The 21914-nt window shown below is 37.5% G+C and overlaps 1 protein-coding gene across 1 annotated transcript; it reads right to left on the bottom strand.

Annotated features, from left to right (window-relative positions):
* Positions 1-598: 598 nt before the first annotated feature.
* LOC127411051 (BTB/POZ domain-containing protein KCTD3-like) lies at positions 599-21139 on the bottom strand. The gene is made up of 18 exons (XM_051646388.1): positions 20774-21139; positions 18950-19003; positions 18786-18831; positions 18467-18540; positions 18284-18342; positions 17945-18025; positions 17697-17843; positions 14867-14957; positions 14585-14775; positions 14366-14481; positions 10205-10292; positions 7698-7814; positions 7420-7590; positions 7159-7314; positions 6888-6984; positions 6591-6790; positions 6348-6486; positions 599-4809 (listed from the first exon to the last, which is right to left on the bottom strand). Exons 1-18 carry the CDS (start codon positions 20842-20844, stop codon positions 4236-4238), a joined length of 2472 nt encoding a protein of 823 aa, XP_051502348.1. The 5' UTR covers positions 20845-21139; the 3' UTR covers positions 599-4235.
* Between the last annotated feature and the right edge of the window lie 775 nt (positions 21140-21914).

Raw genomic sequence — 21914 nt, 5'->3', positions numbered from 1 at the left:
AGCAATGAAATATTACCATAATCAAAGTATTCATGGACACAGTGTCTCCAAATTATTCATGCCAACAATGAGTCCATCCTCGAGCTACAGGGGGAGGTAGCTAATCCAGTAGACATGTCCTTTACTGTCCTTCCTAATGGAGACTTCTGCTAATGTGGTGTTTTGCCTGCTAGACTGAGCAATAGAGTGTGAACATTTGAGATGATCTCAAGTGTCTTAAATGTGTGAGATAAACTCATTGTCGTCAATGTTGCATGTTGATGTTAGACATGGTATGTGTTTTTCAGTAACAAAGGTTGTTTTAAACCTGTAGATTGTGAATATATTTAATATGCATAATTATTTCAAACATTAGAAAAATGAAACACTATCCTATAAAACATGGATTGTTGCAATAATTTATTTTTAATTCTATTTTTTTATTTAATTAAAAGTTCTTCCTCAGAGGTTTTAGTGGAACAGTATGTGTGGTGATGGTGTATTGTACTCTGGAACAAGTGTTCCTATAGGTGATCAGTCATTAATATAGAAAGTAGTGAAATGTTCAAGTTTGCAATGTCGATGTGTCCATTCGTATTAAAAAAGACTGAGAAGGTGCTACATTTGGTTACTTTATTGTGTCATTGGAAATGTACAGAAACTGAGTACCAGTATGTAGAGCACGTACCAATAAGAGTTTCAGTCCGATTCCACACCTGTACTTTTAGACACGCATCATATAACATGATCCATGTTTAGTAGCAGGCCAGTTTATCTACAACTATTCTTGTTAGATAAAACATCATTTATTGAGCCATCTTGCATACAGTAACAGGCTGAAAACACACAGAAATCAGGTTGTGACAGTATTTCTGATAGCAAGCATAAAGTATTACACTCTTGTCGATAAAACATTCCTTAACATTGAAACATCTCAGACAACCTGAAATGATCAATGGCATGAAAAGCCTATATTCGATAAAACAAAACAAAAAATGTATTGACCAGTTATGCATACAATATATTAGACTAATGGTCAAAGTCTTGATAAATCATTAGTGCATATTAATCAGAAATTGTTTCAGGCTTCATACCATGTTGTAATAATAACCTACATGTAGGTGCTAACCAATCACAACAAAATAGGAAATTGTAAAATGACTTCCAGGATTCCAGAAAATATGAACTACTTATTTCTTTAGGAAGTGTCAAATGAGAATTCTTTAATTCATTCAGCTATATAGCCTACAGTCAGCACTGTCACCATGAAAATGATTGACTGGTTGCATAGCATAGTTGAAATGTGGGACCTTATAACTTCATATAATTTCTATTAAGTACTTTGTTAATGGCTATGATTCAGATATAAAACAATATAAGCAATAACCTCACTTAGTAACATAGATTAACATTAATAACCTATATTGGATATCCATCATTGAAATATAGATTTATACTGTATATTTCTCTGTGGAGGCATGAAACTTGTACACAAAGTGTAAAGGATAGTAAAGAAAGTGACTATGCGCATCAGTCAAAATAAAATTAGCTTCATGTCAAATATAAACAAATCTTTACAATTTGAATGCAAATGATAAATTTATGCTTTGTGATATTCAAAGCATGATGATTTAGGAGGCCTGTTCAGACCTAATGCAGACCTAATCCATTAGTCCAAATTGTATGTTATTATATTAAAACATGCAACTGTCTTCAAAACTTTTTTATTTTATTATTATTATTAATTAATTAGTATATTATTAATATTAATTAGTATTGTTATTTTTGATCATTTATTATGTTTTGTGAGAGAGCTGCTTGCCTGGGTGCCTTGAGTGTTTTATCACAAATTTACTAATTTCAAGTTTTGATTTTGGTAACACTTTTCAATAAGGTTGTTTTCATTAACATTTTTTAACTTCATTAGTTAACATGAACTAACAACATGAACAAAACTTTAACAGCATTTATTAATCTTGGATAATGTTAATTTCAATAATTGTAACATTATTTAATGCATTAGGATCTAAACATGAACTAACAATGTACAATAGTATTTTCTCAAATTAAAATTAATATTAACCGAGATTAATGAATGCTTTAAATAATATTGTTCATTGTGATACCAAATGCATTTATTGATGTTAACAAATGTGCAATTCAATTAACCTAAAAGTTCTATGTGAAAAAATCACTTACACTAATTTGTGAACTGTCTGAAAAACTGTTCATTAGAGCTTTAGTATAATATCAGAAAGCTAAAAATTATCCAAGTTAAATTATTGAGTTTTTAGTATTAGACTTAAAAGTGGTTACTTTTTCAATCTTACAGAAACTTTCCTTATCCTAGTTTAATGTGCAAACACTAAGTTTAGTGAACTAAATTACTATATTAACTATAAGTTTACTTCTAAAACTACAAGTCATTTCATAGGATGACTTCCCAAAAGTGTAAAATGTGGCTCTGTGGTGCACCCAAAACCAATGCTGTGAGTTTGGGATGGAAATGTAAACGTAAGTGTAGTTCTAGCAGGAAGATCTCGGGATTCATTTATCAGGCATCACATCCAATCACAATACAGCCTCCGCTTTATAAGCCTGCCAGGTGCCTCTCATTTTTCGCATAGTTCCGTGTTTTCACCCCCCATCCCATCCCAACTCCACCAGTTTAGGTCCCGTCCTGGGCAGGAGTAAGCTCCGCTCCCCTGCCGTTATTGCCTCTGGCAGGATCTGATGGTTTAAGCAGCATCAGAGCGCTAAACCGTAAGACGGGGCTTACGCCAAATGATACAAGTATCTTTTCATGGTATTCCAAAATTCTTTAGTCTTTCTGATAGAACTACAGTACCTGTTTAATCAAACAATGGCAGATGGGGGGGTCGGGTCCAAAGAGGCATTAGAAGTGTTTGGGAAACCTGTTTGGAAACAATGATTTTTGCGATTCCTACTAGCACAGAATTTATACTAAATATACTATTTATTATATTATAAATTGACTGAATTAATGGTTATATAACTTCCAGGTGAAGTACCTGTAAGTTATATAATAATTAATTCAGTCAATCTGTGATGGTTAAAATAATGCATGATGCTGATGTTTAGATTTGGGCATTTTAATCTGTAACTCCAGTAATACAGTTGTCTAAAAGTCTGTTATTTTGGTTTCACTTAAATAAGTTGCACGTCTATGAGAAAGGGTGAAAGAGAGAAAAAAAATGCTTATCTCACAAGAACAGAAGCTATCCAAATTAGTAAAAGGCACTGAATAAATTCCAAAATGTCTAGAGCAAGTAAAAGTCCCTTTTATGAAATGTAATATTAAAGGCTTATCATTCCTGCATCCCTCATGGCAACACGGAATTCTAACCTTCATTTCAAACCTGTTCATTATTTGTAGTTTATCCGCTGAATCCCCATTTCATTATAAACTGACAAATAATGATAGACAATAAAGTGCATTGCAGTGTTTAGAAAGGTACCGTTAGTGGATAGTAGCAACAGCATTGTATCATTCCATTAATATGCAAAAAAATTGGATAAAATTATTTTTTTATATTTTGCATCAAAGGTGCATGCAGAAAAAACTGCAAATGTTATGTGATATGATCATTTAACATTTTCTTCTATTCACAGCTCATCGTAAACAATTGTTTCATGTATAGCTTGTTGGTAAATTTAAATTAATGAATGAAAAGTCAAACATAAGCAAATATAACCTAAGCTTAAACACTTGGCAAAGCCAGGAAGAGAATGAGGCCCAGATGGTCGAAGTGACAAAAGCACATGATGTTTTCACAAAACAAAATTAGCCATGATTATGCCTTCGTCTTTCCTCTGAGTGAAGGAAACGTGAGGAAAAAAACAGTTTCTGTACTGTCTATTTTCCCTTTAATTTTGTCCACAGTAGTTGAGGTTTTTAGCTGCCAGCTGATATCCTTTCTAACTCATTAACATTCACATTAACCCTTCTATGATGAAACACTCCTGAAATCAGCCAGTCATCGACATTATTATATGTGGAATGACTTCTGTTTAAAACATGCGTCCTGATTCGTCATTCTGAGTCACTTTGACCCAGAAACACATTTGATTTGCACTATAGATAAAAGGAAAGCCCCTGCTGACTAATAGCATAATTAAAGTTTCTACTCCAAACCACTGCTGAAGTATAAACATTTAAATATTTGCAGAGACTTTACTGAATAAACTCAAAATTTGCTACAGGGTCAAAGTGAGTCACAAATCAGTGTAAACCATCACTCACATGCACTTTCAGGGTCCTTGCGATGGCGTGGAGATGTGGACAGTTTAGTTGGAGATGGGGAGGCAGTGCTGGATGAGTCACTGCTCGCTCCATCGGCCCCTGCAGGTGGGGAGCTCAGTTGCGGAACAGGAGGTGCCTTTTTTCTACCCAGAAAATTTGTTTCAAATGCCCCTCTCCTCCTCCCTCCCTCTGGTCTGCACTCCAAAGACCCCTCATCCATCAAATGGGACCTCCTTCGCTGGTCTGCAGGGCTGTCTGGGGGTTTGCGTGCAGCTGCAGACTGGGTTTCAGACACTCTGCTCCCCCAAAGCTCCGTGGTGGAGTTCCTTTTCTCACTATCCTCAGCAATGCTCTCCCCCGTAGATGGCCGCATCTCTTCCTCAGTGGATCCACACTGTCCGGTGTTCTCCAGCAGGGCCTTGGTCAGATTTAGGCTGTGGAAGTCTCGGTAGCTGTGGAAGCTCTCTGTGCGTCGAGCACGGGCTAGTAAGGGGCTCTCTCTGTATGGGCGCAGGGCTCCGTAAGTGGCTGTCTCAGGGATAGGCTCTTGAGCCTGCAATTGAAGACTGTAAACCAAAGAAATTGTAGCACTTTGTATTAGTACATGATGGCAAATGTATTAAATCTAATACAGCGGGTGCTCTATACAATACAAGTTCCATTGACATCATCTGTGGCACGCAGTTGATTACTAAAAAAACAAATCATCTCAATTTATTTATTTCCCAAAGTTTGAAAAAAATAAAAATACAACTTTACAGTAATTCACAATGTAAGTCTAAAAACAACAAAAAAGTATAACATGTTCACTAACAATTTAATCAAATAAAAAATTGCCATGTTCAGTGTTCTCTGGATTCCTCAATAAAAGTGCAATGTTTTACTGGTATACTAACACTTAAAAATTCCTTGAATTAAAAAAAAAAAAAGACTGATCATTGCAGTGTGATATTTCAGACTTGCTATTTGTATTTCATATGGATCTAATGTTTCAATTTTAAATCTTGTTGTGCATGTTTTTTATGCTGAACAAGTTGGTGTGAATAAACTGTTAAGGCCAAAGTATACTTCGGTGTTCCGCATGCCGCTACATTTCGTCATCAGCACAGACTTTCCGCATGCAGCCCAGGTTTTCTAGACACGCGGACAGCCACCGTCTGTGCTCGTTGTCTGCCCTGCACATGCACCTACACCTGCACCTCCCGTTAACTGTGCTAAAAGATTATCGCAATGCAGGCAAAGTGAGCATGCATCAATCTCCATATGTGCTTGCGGTCAAACAGTGTACTTTGAAAGCCTGAGTGCTTGACCGTGTGCGAGATGAAGCAGCACGCAGAAAAAAGTATACCCTAGTCCCGGGACCCCTGGGGGGCTGCAAGGGGGTGCTAGGGGATCCGCTAGGCCAGGAGATCCTAGGGGGTGCTAGAGGATCCGCAAACAATTTCAGAAAAAAAAAAAAAAGTGTAAAAATGTTGAAATTATTTGACATTTTTACTGTTTCATTCTGAAAACATTAGATTAATCATGAATATTTAATTGTATAGATAATTTTTATTGTAAAAAAAAAATAAATCTAACAAATTGGCATATAATTTCATACACTATGAAAAAAATCTTTAAAAAATAATAAGGGTTGTTATTCACTATTTTCTGTAAAGCTACTTTTACAAATGTATTTATATAGTGCTTTTTACAATAAATATAAATATTTAAAATAAAATATTTGTATTATATATATATTTTGTTTTTAATTGATTAATTAAAAAAAAATATATTTCTTCGAGTTTACACTCTTAACATTACTTCAGCATAAGAAACACACACCTAATAATAAGTAAATATTTTCAAGATAATATTTTAATAATTTCTTTTGGCTTCAGTAGTACAATGACAATATTAAAGCCAATTATTTAATTTAGCAAACAATAAGTATTTATAATATCATATTTACTATTTTTCTCACACAAGGGGTCCTTCGCAAGGGGATCATCAAATCTGGGGGTCCTTGGCATCAAAAAGTGTATTGCCTTAGTCTTTATACTCTATTTCTCTCATTAGGATGAGCTTGTTAGGTTGTAAGGGAGCAGTGGAGGGTGTGGCAGACCTGGAGGAGGACTCCCGTAGTCGGCTATGTTGCAGCACAGAGGGGGCAGGGCTGATGTTGGGCGTGGCACAACGAGATGTGCTCAAATCACATTGGTCAAGGAGCTTCAGCAGCTCCTCTTCAGTTGGACCTCCCACCTCTGCAAACAGGTAACAGAGCATTTTAACCCTATAAATCCAGGAGGGCATATTGCTATTTCCCTACACTATATCCTACAGAGTGATAATCAATTTTTGTCAGAACCTGGCTCCCGCTTGCTCTTGTCGTCGCTTTTGTTGACCGTGTCCATGGCTGTACTTAGGTCCCACATCTGAATGCTGCCATTTGCGTGGCCAGTGAAGAGGTAACGGCGGGGTCTGGAGCCCATACGGCTGGAGCCCTCACACTCTCGCACTGTGAAACATGTGATGGTGGTGCCGTCTACCGCCTGCACTTCACAGATCCTATCATTCAGACAGAAAAAGATCTGTAATCTGTGGTATTTTACTTTTTCCCCACAGAGTCATGCTGGTCTTTCATAGTGCACGTTTTAGCACATACCTTTTCCCAGTAGAGGAAAGACGAACAAAGAGTTTGTTGGTAATGGGAATGACTTTCTGAATGAACACCTGCTGGTCGTCTCTCTCTCCAAATGGACCTGCACGGAAACATCAGACACTTTCATTGGCTTGATACTTTCATGGATTCAGTGCCTTTTCCTCACATAGTCCAGCAAAATCTTGCAATATTTATGAAAAAACCTAGATGTTACTAGAACTTTCAATAGTGCAATTTTCCTGAAGTGCTCAAAAGCTATGAACAAATCTCTCACCAATGTCATTGCCAGAGGAATAGCTGCTGTGGCTCTCCGTCTCCTCCAGTGAGATGATCTTAAAGGATGCCAGTGGAGTAGATCCTGGTTGGGTGGAGATCATGCCTCTGAACCGTGTCACCGTCCATGTGCGTACGTGGTTGTTGTCAGCGCACACTTAAACACGCACAGGGCCAAATGAATGAAATTGCAGTAATTTCAGGCCATTTTTAGTATGCTGTCCTCAACTGTATCCTCATACAGTACCAGAGTATTTATTACCTGACACTAAGTGCTTCTCAGAGAGCATGATCTTAGTGACGGGGCTGCGGTGGACAGTGAAGGTCTGGAAGAGCTGTGGTCCAGATCCTACAGTCTCTGGATGCTGTACGATAACACGCACGGCCCCTGAGCTGGTTCCATAAGCAATCTCAATCCAGTTCCCACTCACACCTGCAAACAGAGCTAGATCTTTGACCAAACTTGTTCCTAGGATTTCAAAAGCATACTACAAGAGCAGCTGAATTCATTGAAACTCAACAAGATGAAGATGAACTCACTGGTTTTAGGAGTTAGGTAGACACTGAGGGCTGTGATAGCATCATTGGATGGGTCGTGGTACAGGTCTGTCACCAACAAGTCATTGTCCTTCATTCTCAGTGGAAACTTCTGCACATCTGAGAGTGGAGAGAATTTTTTTAAATTTGTATTAATATTCATTTAACATATTTACAGATAGATATTACAGCTATATAACAGAAACAGTGACACAACATTGTAATTCAAAACACATAATGGGCAAAATCAATTACTCCAATACCTTATGCCTTATTAATTTGTTACTTTGTGAATCACAGCAGTCCATTTGTATAATTAATTTTACATGCATTTGTGACCTATTTACTACTTAAGGAATAATTGACCACGGACCATTGAATTATTGAAAAATAATGCACACCCGAGGTGGTAATGCGGTCACGATGCACAGCGGAGTAATTTTTCAATAATTCAATGGGCCAGAGTCATTTATTATGCTTATACCACGGTTACCACACCTTAATACATCATTCAGGGTTTTATCTCAAGACATTTTCTGGTTTTCATCCCTAAAATGCTCTTATGAGAGGAACTACTTTCTTTCACCACAGATTCAGCATCGTGCTTTAATACAGTCCAAGCCATTGTTCCTAGTTCGAAAACGTCACTTTAGAACTAGCAACGGAGGATTGTGATGCTTGCGCTGCTTTACTTGAGGACTTACTGGAGTATTAAGGTAGTGCGTTTGTGCGAGTGAGTGAGTGTGTGAGTGTTGTGTGTGTGTGTGTGTGTGTGTGTGTGTGTGTGTGTGTGTGTGTGTGTGTGTGTGTGAGCGTGTGTGAGAGTTTGTATTTGAGGGATCGAAAGAGAGAAACTCAGAGAGATCGCTTCTGGGATTACCTTTTTTGTTGCAGCTCTCGTCAGAAGTAACATCGCTTCAAAATCGCCAAGATGTAAGTTTAAGCACTTCTCAGCAGCAGTGAGTGTCGCCATATTTCCGTTGTAAACGGTAACAACTTTTCTCAACCCCACTGAGATGCAGGTGTACGCTGACATGACGGCTCTGTTTTTTGCTCGGGAGTAAAAGTGTGCGCGTAATGCGTATAATGGATGTGTATCCACGTGTGGCAGTGTGTGAGAGGGGGAGGGGGCACGAGGGTTTTTCCAACAGATATTTCAGATAATATAGAAGTTTTATTGATCAAGTGTATCTAGCTCTGACACAGCTCAAGCCTTCGTTGCTAGTTCGAAAACTTCACTTTAGAACTACCAACGAAGGATGCGCTGCTTTTCGGCATTGGAGTGACAAGGTAGTGTGTGTGTGTGTGTGTGTGTGTGTGTGTGTGTTTACAATCCCAGTGAGTCTTGGGGGTAAACTGACTTTGCTCCTGAGAGTTTGTAAGAGCGCAACGGTGCTTTTCACTATAGCCATGCGAGGCTGATTAGGGCAAAATATATTAAAACATAAAAAGTTTCACATATTAAAAGTTATTTTGGATAATAGAAACTGTTGTACTGATCAAGTCGCGGGGGTGCAGCTCTATTTTTGTGTGTGTGTGTGTGTGTGGGGGCGGGTTTGGGTGGTTTACGAGGACATTTTTTTAGGTTACAAACTGGTAATTACAAGGGTATTATGCTATAAATGTGGTTTATGATAACATTTCTAGTGTCCCCATAATTCAAATTGCTTAAAAAAAAAACATACTAAACAATGTTTTTTTGAAAATGTAAAAATGGAGGAAGTTATTTGTGAGGGTTAGGTTTAGGGGTAGGGTTAGGGGATAGAATCTATAGTTCGTATAGTATAAAAATCATTATGTCTATGGAGAGTCCTCATAAGGACAGCCACGCCAACATGTGTGTGTGTGTGTGTGTGTGTGTGTGTGTGTGTGTGCGGGGGAGACGAGGGAGCGCGAGGGCTCTTAGGATATTATAGACATTGTTTGACATTCTTAACTGATTTACTTGAACCAATGTCTTTGTTTATATGGTTATCTTGCTGTGGTAGAATGTATGGTGTGTGGGGGTGGGATGAGAGAGTGAGAGAGAGAGAGAGAGAGAGAGAGAGAGAGAGAGAGAGAGAGAGGGAGCCCAAGGATGCTTTTCAATCAAAATCTAAATAAATGTAGGATATTATAGACATTGTTTGTCATTCTTATCCGATGTACTTAACCAATATCTTTGTTTTAATTGGTTATTTTGTTGTGGTAGCCTGTAGGGCTCTTTGAAATAACTGAAATAATTGGGCGAAGTGATATGGAACCGTTATGCAGTCAAGACCTGGAAGTACTTCATAGCTGTGCGTTTACTTGAAAAATAATTGCACACCTTAGAACGTCTGTCAACCAATCACAATCAAGCATTCAACAGACCCGTGGTATAAATGAAATTAATTGCACTGATGTCTTTATGCAATTGTAATTACATTACAACACTGATTCTCTTACTGCCGATTTCACATCTCATTAACAACTCACGTCAAACAAAATGCACACACTGTCTGCAGCCCAGGGGAAGATTAGCTGCTTACCGATATAATAAATTGAGCCATTGTTACAGCCAAGCAAGAGGAAGGAGCCAGCAGTGTCACAGCTTGTAATGGGCACTACATCCTGCACCTGAAAAATTGATAGTACACAATGTAAACATCAGAATCATGTTTTCACAATATTACCAAACCTAGTATGAAATGGGCTCTTTAGTGATGCTGAAAGATTTAATGTATTAAAGAGATCGTGTATCCAAAAACTTTTTAATATTTTCTCACCCTCGTGTAATTCTAAATTGTTTGTTTACATCAAACGCCATTGTTTCTTGTATGTCTTTTGACCAATCATCATTGACAACAAAACTGGTGCAACACAACTTAAAATTTTGTTTCTCAATCTATCATATGACCTGAATATATCACGCAAGTCGTATGGACTTTTATGGTGCTTTTTTGTCATACAATCCCAATTCGAAAGTTGGGACAGTATGGAAAATGCAAATAAAACAAAAAAGTAGTGATTTGTAAGTTCTATTCACCCTGTGCTATATTGAAAGCACTACAACAAGACATTATTTAATGTTTTACACTCATTTCAAATCAGATGACTGCTACACCCTCCAAAAAAGTTGAGACAGGGATGATTTAGGACTAATGCGTAAAACACATGCGTCCATTTAAATCGAGCTTTTATTTTGGCGTTTCTGTTTGTTTTTGACGGCAGTTTCTCACCTCCAGATAAGCAGTTTGCTCCATGGCTTAGTGTGATTATTAATCCCCGTAAAGCTGTGATTCAGTTAAGTAAATACATAGTCTGTATGTGCTGCGCACTTCAGACTGCTCTCTGTCTCTGTCAACTCACACACACAAGAGCGCGTGATGATCATGATGAGGTGTTTTTAGTGTATGAGCAGCCAGATCTACACATTCATGTTGAAGCACATATCACTTGCAGATTATTTATTTATTCCATTAAATCAGAGACTTTTTTAGTTTACTTATCACATTAGGACATATCACAGTTTTAATTGGTACATTCAAACATTCATTTTCGTCCAAATATGTCATTTTCCTCGACGTTCTTCTTTTTATTACTAATGCCATTTTTACGACTAAATTGCGTGTTTTCCCCATACTACATGTGGTAACCGGAACCACAGTATAAGCTGACTTCAATTGTTGAATTATTGAAAATGTATTCACATCCCAAGGTATTAAGGCCGAATCACCATGCTACCAACCCAGTGTGAATAATTTTTTTTTTAAAAAGATCAGTGGTCCAACTATCATCGTTGTCTAAAGTTTATAACTCACAGGGATGCCAACTCATGAGGGGCAAAAAAGGTGAGACAATCACTTATCGATGAACAGGTAATTTTTTAAAGAATAAGCTAAAAGCACCAACTTAAGCTATTTTAATGATTCAAGTATAGCAAATTATCTGCGAAATTGTTCAGAATTAGCTACAAAAATAAAGGGTAATTTGGTGTGGCTTACTTCTGTTTCACAAATTTGTTCAGTTCATTAATTGACTAGTTTAGTGACCACTTCTGGAAATGCCAATATGTGGTGACAAACGAGCATCTTATGTGCTATGAGTGAGTCACTGAATCATTTTGAGATGTTCACAACCGAAATCTGCCAAGAGACTTTATAGTATTTAAGCATTATAAGAACAAAGCAGATCTATAATTTCCGTTACAGTTTGTGAACTGCCGAGCATGACTTTTCAAGACAATAATAATAGTCTAATAATAATAATAATGAGTATCAATAATGTCCTTCTCCTTTATTAAAATTTGCATGTCAAATCTAGTGACTTCAGTAGAATGTTTAAGCATTATAAGAACAAAGCAGATCTACTGTATAATTTTCCTACAGTATTTAAACTGCTGAGCATGAATTTTATCAGAAAAAAAAAAACAATAATAGCCTAATATTAATAATTTTGAGTTTCAGTAATGTCCTTTCTTCATTGTAAAGTGCATTTCACATGAGTTGAGTCGAGGCGTCAACGCTCCGCTCAACGCCAGCATCAAGTGGCACTTTGCCCTTCACATGACAAGTGTTGAAGTAAGCGTCATGGAGGGGCAAATTACGAGCTTGTCAGGCAAGAAAGCAGGAGGTGTGCACAATAAATACTGAAAACATTTATTTGGAAGAGAAAAAGTGTAAATTGATTTGATTGCAGAAAGGAAAATGAGGACTCGTTTATGTTTAGGTCTTAATACATTTTTTTGGTGAATGTAATTACTGTAGTTCATAATTTATTAAAATAAATTATGAGACATTCAACATCTCTTCATAAATTTGGACAGTTTAAAAATATTTATTGTAGTTTTGTACTCTCAAAGACATCATTTGAGGCAAAAACGTGTGTGAAAAACACTGGTGTGAAGTTGGAGCCGAGGTTGCACTGACGCATCACTTCATAAACTTCAATGTATTCGGCAGAGCTGACGCGAGTCATGTGAAAATCCCTCAACATGTATAAACATCAGTCACTTTTACACATTAATAGCTCTTCCGCCCTTTTCGGAAGGTGGACTCATGCCGATGCTGAAGTAAACGAACAACATGCCCCTCTCATTTAGTCTGTCGGTACATGTATCAGGTCATTCAGTCTGTTTGTGAATGAGAAGTTTCACGCTTCTCACTAAGCACAAGCTGCTGTAGCCAAGCACACGATTGGCCGTAGCTGTAACAATCAAGCGATCTGCCTCGGTTGGGGCGCGATTGCCAAGCACACGATTGGCTGCTACTGTAATCAATCATGAGGTTGAAAGTGCCCTTAATCGCTGATGTTGTTTCAGCGCAGCCGCTGGCAGTGACAAAATGATACAAATTTGTGTTTATGATTCCTTTTACGAGTCACGGTCATTACCATGTTTTTGTAAATGTAACAGAATCCTTGCTAGCAACACAGTCAAACCGTTTATTATACTGAAATATTTTCCAGGACAAATAATAATATTCCAGGACATTTAGGTATTTTTCTAATTTTCCATGACTTTATTGTATTGACTTTATTGTAGACTTTAACTGCATTGCAGTTTTCCAGGATGCATGGGAACCCTGATCACTTTCTTAAAAACGGTCATGCATCTGTAATAAATATCATGACATGGGCTCTGGAATACTTTGGTAAACCACAGATCCAAGTTAAGGCTTTACAATGCAAAGCAGAAGCCATACATCAACACTGTTTAGAAACGCAGCCGACTTCTCTGGGCTTGGTCTCATCTGAGATGGAAAGTACAACAGTGGAATCATGATTTGTGGTCCAAAGAGTCCACATTTTAATTCGTTTTTGAAAAAAAAAAAAAAAAAAACTGCCATAATGTTCTCCGGGTCACAGGGGGAAAGGACCATCCAAGTTGTTATCAGCATCAGATCCAAAAGCCAGTGTCTGACATGGTATGAGGGTGTGTCAGTGCATATGGCAAGGGTAACTTGCACATCTGTGAGAGCACCATTAATTCAGATATGTAAAAATTTTAGAGCAACATATGCTGCCATCCAGACACCCTCTTTGCCAGGGACAACCCTGCATTTTCCAGCAGGACAACAGAAAACCACATTCTGCCTGGATTGCAAGTGCATGGCTGCGTAAGCAGAGAGTGCAGGTGCTAGACTGGCCTGCCTGCAGATCTGACATGTCTACAGTCGTGAATGTGTGAAAAATACGGCAACCAAGGTCCTGTTCAATTGCGAAGCGTAGTAACACTAAATAAGTGTTATTAGAAAAAAGGTGATGTTACACAGTGGTAAACACTCGACCGTCCCAACTTTTTGTAGCGTGTTGCAATCATCTGATTTGAAATGAAATGTATATTTTCAAACAAATCTATTCAATTTACAAGGTAAAACATCAAATAATATGTTGTTTTAGTGCTTTCAATACAGCACACAAATCAATTATTTTTGTTTTTATAAGCATTTTCAATACTGTCCCAACTTTTGGGGAATTGGGGTTGTATATTGAGCTTACTTTCATTGTATTGGACAGAGCAGCATGGACATTCTTCAAAATGTCTCTATGTTCAACATAAGAGAGAAACTCATACGGGTTAAAAATGACACAAGAGTGAGTAAATGATAACTTTCATTTTTAGGGTGCACTATTCCGTTAAAAAAAACTTGATTATCAACTAAATTTAAACTGTAGTGACTGTTGAAGTGAAAAAATCTGAATTTCTCTACCTGCCAATGCTGGGTGACGGCATTCCACACTCCTACCTTTCCTGTGTGACTGGTGGCAACAAGTTGACTCCCAATGAAAAACAAGGAGTCAACAGGCACCCCAAGGCTGAACACACCTTCACAAAAACACAGAAAAAGAGAATTATTATAACACAAAACCAACAGACCAGAGAATGACGTTTAATATGTAATGATATAATTTCTGTTCTTTGCTCCCACCTATTTCACTTCCACTCCCTCCATCCTGGATACTCCAGAGTATAATGCTGCTCTCAGAAGATGCTGCAACCATCTTATCTTTGTCTCCATGTGGCCCGCCCACTACTTTAGCATTGAGGGCCACCCGCTCAATGGCCCAGTCCAGGTATGGGCTGGAGAACACCTGCTGCCAGCCAGATGATTCCTTTATCCTATAGACCAATCACAGTCAACCTATGGCAAGTCACAACCCTTACTATTTAATATAAATTTAGAAGTTATCAGTATGACATGTAGATTTACCTGTAACAAATGACAAAATGTGCATAGGCAGCTACAATCCAGTTATGATGGCCAGCGACAATCAGCACCTTCCTAGGGTCGACTGGTGATCCTGTTGTAATGCAAATAAAAATGGAAAACAATACCACAGTATTATGAAACACCAGAAAGAGTAAATATTAAGAAATTTGCCTTTAAAATATCACCAAATATACACTTATAAGGCCATGACTCTGTGTGGATGATTATTATTTCTGTAAAATTAGTTTTGACTCATTTTAAATGTACTATTTCCTGTATTATGCAATAAATTCTTTTGACTACATTTTGGAGGAGAAAAAAAGCCATGAAACAGTTGAAAAGAGAGCCTGTACATTAATTAGTTTTCTCCATCTCTCTCTCATCATTCTTCTCTCATGACTTTGCTGGGCACTGAGGATATAAAAGGCATTTTAAGATGACCTCACCCTGACTACTGCTTCTAAGTGTCCTACTTTGTCTTCATGGGATTCCCCCCTCCCTCTGTCTCTCCATTTTCAACAGCACAATACCAGAATGGAACACATGCTATAATGACAGCAATAGCAAACCCAGTTCTCTCTGCTGCCTCTGGTAAACCGGTAGCTGTAATTATGAAAATTTTAAATCCCACTTAAACTCTGTTCTAACATTGCATTGGGTGGTGTTGGTGATGGAAAATTCTATTATCATACAACCCTTTTGAAGCCATAAGATAGTAGTGTGTGAGGATCCGGCTGAAATTAAAGTTGCTATGCAATTAAAATATTCAATGGATTTCACGTAGCTCTCAATTGTAGTGTGAATGAGAGCTATGGAGGAGGGCAAGATTTTCAGTGACTAATGATTGAAATTGCAGTCTGTTCACTACACAAAGTTATCGTATGGCTTCAGAAGACTTGGAATATAGAGCACGAGTGTTACGGATTACTTAAAGGAATTGTTCATCCAAAAATGAAAATTTGCTGATAATTTACTCACCCTCAGGCCATCCAAGATGTATCTGAGTTTCTTTCTTCATCAAAACAGAATTTAAGATTTTTAGGATTTCATTTCTGGCCTCCTCCTCTAACAATGCAAGTGAATGTCCTCCATTTTATGATGGTCCAAAATGCATATTTAGGGTGCATCAAAATAATCCACACGACTCCAGTCAACAAATAAAGTTCTTCTGAACCCAAACGAATGATAATTTTTTAGAAACAAAACAATACTTATATACTTTTTAACTACAAATGTTCAACTCCGTACATCTCTGTGACGCGCGCTCATGAGAGGGATGACATAAGCTCATTGGTAAGGTCACACGTGGAGGTGGAGGCAGGAATAGCATCATTGTTTACAAGAGAAACTTGAACAGACCACAGAACAAGCGTCGTTCACAAACCAAAACAATTTCAAAACAATATAAAATAATAAAAAAATAATTTCCAAATAATAATAAAAAAAACACTGCAGTAAATAACCATCCTTTATTTCAGAGCAATGCCGTTGCATTATCTACTTGTGCTTTTTCTTTAGCAGAAATATATAGGCTGTATGACTGTCAAGAATTCAAGCCACACAAGCTGTAGTTAGTGAAACCAAGTGCGAGAGCATTTACTGAGATTCACAGGATTTACAGGGTTTACACAGTGAGATCAATGGTACAGGTGATATCACACAGAAGAGAAGCTTCACAAACTCAAAAAGAGGTAACCAGCAAAACAGCAGGGTAAGCACTAAACAGATATCAACGAAGATCAAGAGCAAATTCAGACAGGTAAATAAACACTGCATGTCCTTTGTGTGAGACTTGACAGTGAAGTGGCGTGAAGGTGAGTTATTCATGCAGGCAGTGATGAGCGAGTGAATTGAGTGCAGCTGCGGTGAATTAGAAATCGGGTGATGAGGAGCGGAGCGCTGAGGGAGGCGTGACAATGACAAAGTTTTCACACATGTTCATTGCACATCCAATATTTAAGAGAATGGTGGGGTGTACTGATATCCAGGTTCAGCACGATAAGCCAGAGCTTCAATCACTCATGATCATGTATAAGCATATTTTTCCCGGCATGCATTTTCTTTGGGGTTTCTGAAGGTTGAAGCATCCAGGATACACACGCCAAATTACCATTTTGAACAATACACTTATACAAATACAAATCTACAGCAAAGACAATTAAACTTTTGTACAGCGCTCCTTCTCTTGCAAACAATGATGGGCTTCCTGACTCCTCCTCCACGTGACGCTTGACCTTACCAATGAGCTTACGTCATCCCTCTCATGAGCGTGTGTCACAGAGATGTACGGAAGTGAACATTTGTAGTTAAAAAGTATATAACTATTGTTCTGTTTCAAAAAATAATCAATCGTTTGCGTTCAGAAGAACTTTATTTGTCGACTGGAGTCGTGTGGATTATTTTGATGCACCCTAAATATGCATTTTGGACCGTCAAAAAACATGGAGTACATTCACTTGCATTGTTTAGAGGAGGAGGCCTGAAATGAAATCCTGAAAATCTTAAATTCTGTTTTGATGAAGAAAGAAACTCAGATACATCTTGGATGGCCTGAGAGTGAGTAAATTATGAGCAAATTTTCATTTTTGGGTGAATTATTCCTTTAAGTGGTACGTTTTTGTCCTTTCTCGTATGGGAAAGAGCAGCATGAACATTCTTACATTTTTTTCTTGTGTTCTACAGAAGAAAGTCATATGGGTTTGGAACAACATGAGTGTAAGATAATGATAACAGAATTTTCATTTTTGGAAGAACTATTCCTTTAAATCCCTCAAAAGTGCCTCTCAGTTTCAGTGTAACCACATCTTAGCATTGAAAGGATTTTGCTCACCCAGTCTTTGAGGTCCATCTGCCCCACAGGGCCCAGGGAGAGAAGACTGTGGGCAAGAACGTGGGAAACTCCCCTCTGCTCCACTGGGAACCGAACGCTCTTCCTGGCCTGCAGCCTGTCCACCAGCAGCGCTCCGGGCTGGGATAGCTGAAGAACAAAAAAAATCATGTTTGGCACATAGGAAGAAGGTTTTCCCTCTTTCTTTTGTGAACATCTGAGATGTTTCTACAGATCTGCTGTAACCTTACCTGGTGGAGGGAGGTAGCCATGAAAGAGCACACTTCCACATGAAGATCGTTCCAGTTCTTCACAAAGAAGTAAACGTCGAACTAACCATATCAGTGACAGACAGGAAAGTAAGACAAAATAACCATATAAAGCACCAAATTCAGGCAAATTTGTTTAATCTGACTAGTTATAGTACATTAGGTTACACAAACAAAAGTAATTTTTAAAAGGTCGTATCAGGTAGAAATACCTCAAGGTCCATAAATAGCTCCTAAACTGCCCGTGTTTACTTTTAACAGTATAAAAACTAGATAGCTAAATGACCTTAAACAGATGCATTCAGTCTGGTTATGCCTTACCTAAAGGTGTAATACCATAGAACTCCGCTTCATGTCTCAGGATGCTTATGTTAACCCCCCTATCAGAGGAAGCCGGAAAATGACACACATATGACTCAGTATTATTTGCTCAGTGTTGTCTTTTCAATATTTTCACAAATCCTGTAAGTGATGGAAAATGAATTGACATTTGTCATTTCCTACCTTAAGTCTAATTCTTTTGTTCGAAGGAAGTTTAAAATAGGGGCAAATGTTGTTGGGTCTCTGTCAATAAATATCTAAAACAAAAAAGATTTAATTTAGAGACTTAATTACAGACTGGGTTTGAGCTGAACAACATTTCTAATTTTTCTGGAATAATGGATTAGTCTGAAAGGTCTATTTTTAACAAACAACCCACAAAGCACACCTTTAGTAATCAGTGTTTACATCATTTGTTGTTGTTTCTTTCGATTTAAAGGTAATTACAGTAGGTACGTAAGATTTTTGGGTAAGTCAGAGCATGATACAAATTTCCACTTACAGCTCCAGTTTCATCCCGTAGCGTTGATATTCTCCCACTAAGTAAACTGGGGAGCAACATATAGTTTTACACAAATGTATAAAATGCTGGTTCTAAGATGAATGAGTGTGCATATCCAATATATTTACAAAGCTCTCGGTGCAGCTTCAGACATCTTATTTTACCTTGAGAAGAAAGAGTCAGGGATCCATGTCAGAGTCTGTCTTGACGTGCTAAATCTGAAACATAAAATATTATGAACATAAAATATTATGATAATTTTCTATTTTTCTTTGAATTCATGAGATGTTACTTCACAAATGGTTGCGTACAAAGAAAATATCTGCAGTAATTTGGCTTTAGTTTGCTTAGTTCTACAGCTACAGCAATTTTTTTTATAAAAAACGTAAACGTTCCTTACAATGCAAGTGAATGGTGACCAGAACTCAGAAGGTCCAAAAAGGACATAAAGGCAGAATAAAAGAAATCCATAGATTCCAGTGGTTAAGTCCATGTCTTCTGAAGCAATATGAAAGGTGTGGGTGAGAAACAGATCAATATTTAAGTCCTTTTATACTGTAAATCTGCACATTCTCTTCCACATTCTGGTGTCGAAGTGACTTTAACTTTCACATTCAGCTACCTACTGGTCGAGGCTGGTCATTGGTGGAGATTTCTATCCGATGTGTTTATGTTATAGTTGTCTTGTTTATAACGGTGTTAAACGTTAATCACCTTTTATTTAGTATTGCCTATTTGTTCATAAGGAATCAGAGAGTGTGAAAGGTGTGATGAGTCTGAGGGGTGATGGCAAAGTGTGCTTGAAAACATACTTTTTTTTTGTAAGTCCGTTTGGTGCCACTAGTAGCACAGAAATTACACACTTCATCTTTAAATATTAAATATAAATAAACAAACTTAAATACCGATCTGTTTTCCACCCACACCTATCATATGGAGTCATATGGATTACTTTCATGCTGCCTTTATGTCCTTTTTGGACCTTCTGAGTTTTGGTCACCATTCACTTGCATTGTGAGGATCATCAGAGCTGAAATATTCTTCTGAACAATTTCATTTTTGTTCAGCAGAAGAAAGAAAGTCACACACAACTGGGATGGCATGAGGGTGAGTTCATGATGAGATAATTTTCTATTTTGGGTGAACTATGCCTTTAATGACAAATGACCTAACATGGGGGTTTAATGCAATGCTAATAGCAAGAATATTTATGCATAAATAAAGCACATGTTAAATTAATCAACATTTGAACACTTGACCAGCTTGAGGCTACATTAAAATGGTTATTTCTGGACATACAATAGTGTATAGGCCCATATCCTATAATTTATGTATTGTAAGTAAGAAATATACATATTTCTATTGTAAGTTTCCTACTATCATTAAAAGAAAAATTGTCTTTAAAAAAAAATAAGGTTGTATTCAAGCAAATATTAAAATAATTAACCATAAAGAACAATCCCCTGTTTTATTTGAATATGTCATTTCCAGTCATTTCTCCTTCCAGAAATGTAACATTGTAATCATAGTTTTCAATACAATACCATCGTTACAGCAGTGCAGTCAAATTAGTTATACATGAATACAGGATCTAATTTTTTCTGCCTGTTTTATTATTATTATTATTATGCATGATCATGTAGGAACTGGGGATGGCGAACTGAACAGTCTTTTACTGTTAGGTAAATTAGGGCACATTAACAGTTCACAATTCTCACGACACCTGTGGAGAATACTGGTCATATAACCCCAAATCGATACCAAAATAATAATAATAATAATAATAATAATAATAATAATAATAATTTGATGTTTGTTGAAATAGGACCAGAATTTGACAGGTTTCGTGAGAATCACCCTATCTGACTGTATGTTAGGCCTTACGACCGCGCCACATCAAAGTCAGAAACTGCGGCGCTCTGACGTAGCCTGAAATAAAACTATATTATGACGCCGAGTTTATCTAAAGAATCTTGACGTCAGCGTACCTCGTTCCACCGACATTTAGTTGGATGATGTCACCAATTCCAGATGTTGAACTGTTACAAATTCCAGCCATCCTTTTAATTCCGCACGGTTACCGAGGATGAATGAACCCGATTTTATCCAGTTTTTGCATTTATCCAAACAGATTCCTGAAGATCTTCTTGATCCTTCTTCACGTCCCAGCGAGCCCCATAAATTATGCGTCATAAGAAGGGCGTATTAGATGGAGCTGTTCGCACACAATGTCCCCCATATTCAGAGCTTTAATAAACAATTAAAACATTGCCTTCAACTATTTATGGCCTTTTTCAGTAGCCTGTGCAACATGGGAACGTTACATGCAGTGTTGTGGCCGCCATAGACCGATGCTGGAGCTCTGTGGATTCGATCAGAGCGTCATCCAATCGGATAGCGTCATTCCTGCCACAGGACGCAGACCCCGCCCAGTGTTTAGGGAGTGCGTCTTGAGCACCAAGTTGGACCCATACAGAAAGCAGAGGCTGATGAAAACACATTCTCCAGTGTATTCTGAGGCAAAGAAACGGTATGTGAACCGATTATTCAAGGCATTAGTAACTTCAGTACAATTAATGATAGGCCTAGTATTTAGCAATTTAAACCACTGCAGTGAAATGTTTGAATATAATTATTTCAATAGGCTCCCTTATCAAAATATCTTTGAAATGGCACACTATTAGGACATAATACTGCATTATATACATATGTATATTATATATGTACACTGGCGGCCAAAAGTTTGGAATAATGTACAGATTTTGCTGTTTCAGAAGTAAATTGGTACTTTAATTCACCAAAGTGGCATTTAACTGATCACAAAGTATAGTCAGGACATTACTGATGTTAAAAAAAAATAATAATAAAATAAAATAAAAAAAACAGCACCATCACTATTTGAAAAACGTCATTTTTTATCAAATCTAGACAGGCCCCATTTCCAGCAGCCAACACTCCAACACCTTATCCTTGAGTAATCATGCTAAATTGCTAATTTGGTACTAGAAAATCACTTGCCATTATATCAAACACAGTTGAAAGCTATTCAGTTCGTTAAATGAAGCTTAACATTGTCTTTGTGTTTGTTTTTGGTTTGCCACAGTATGCAATAGACTGGCATGTCTTAAG

This window comes from Myxocyprinus asiaticus, chromosome 20, assembly GCF_019703515.2.
Source record: "Myxocyprinus asiaticus isolate MX2 ecotype Aquarium Trade chromosome 20, UBuf_Myxa_2, whole genome shotgun sequence".
NCBI lineage: Eukaryota > Metazoa > Chordata > Actinopteri > Cypriniformes > Catostomidae > Myxocyprinus > Myxocyprinus asiaticus.
The sequence above is the reverse complement of the archived record's forward strand: the minus strand, read 5'-3'. Positions and strand labels throughout refer to the sequence as shown.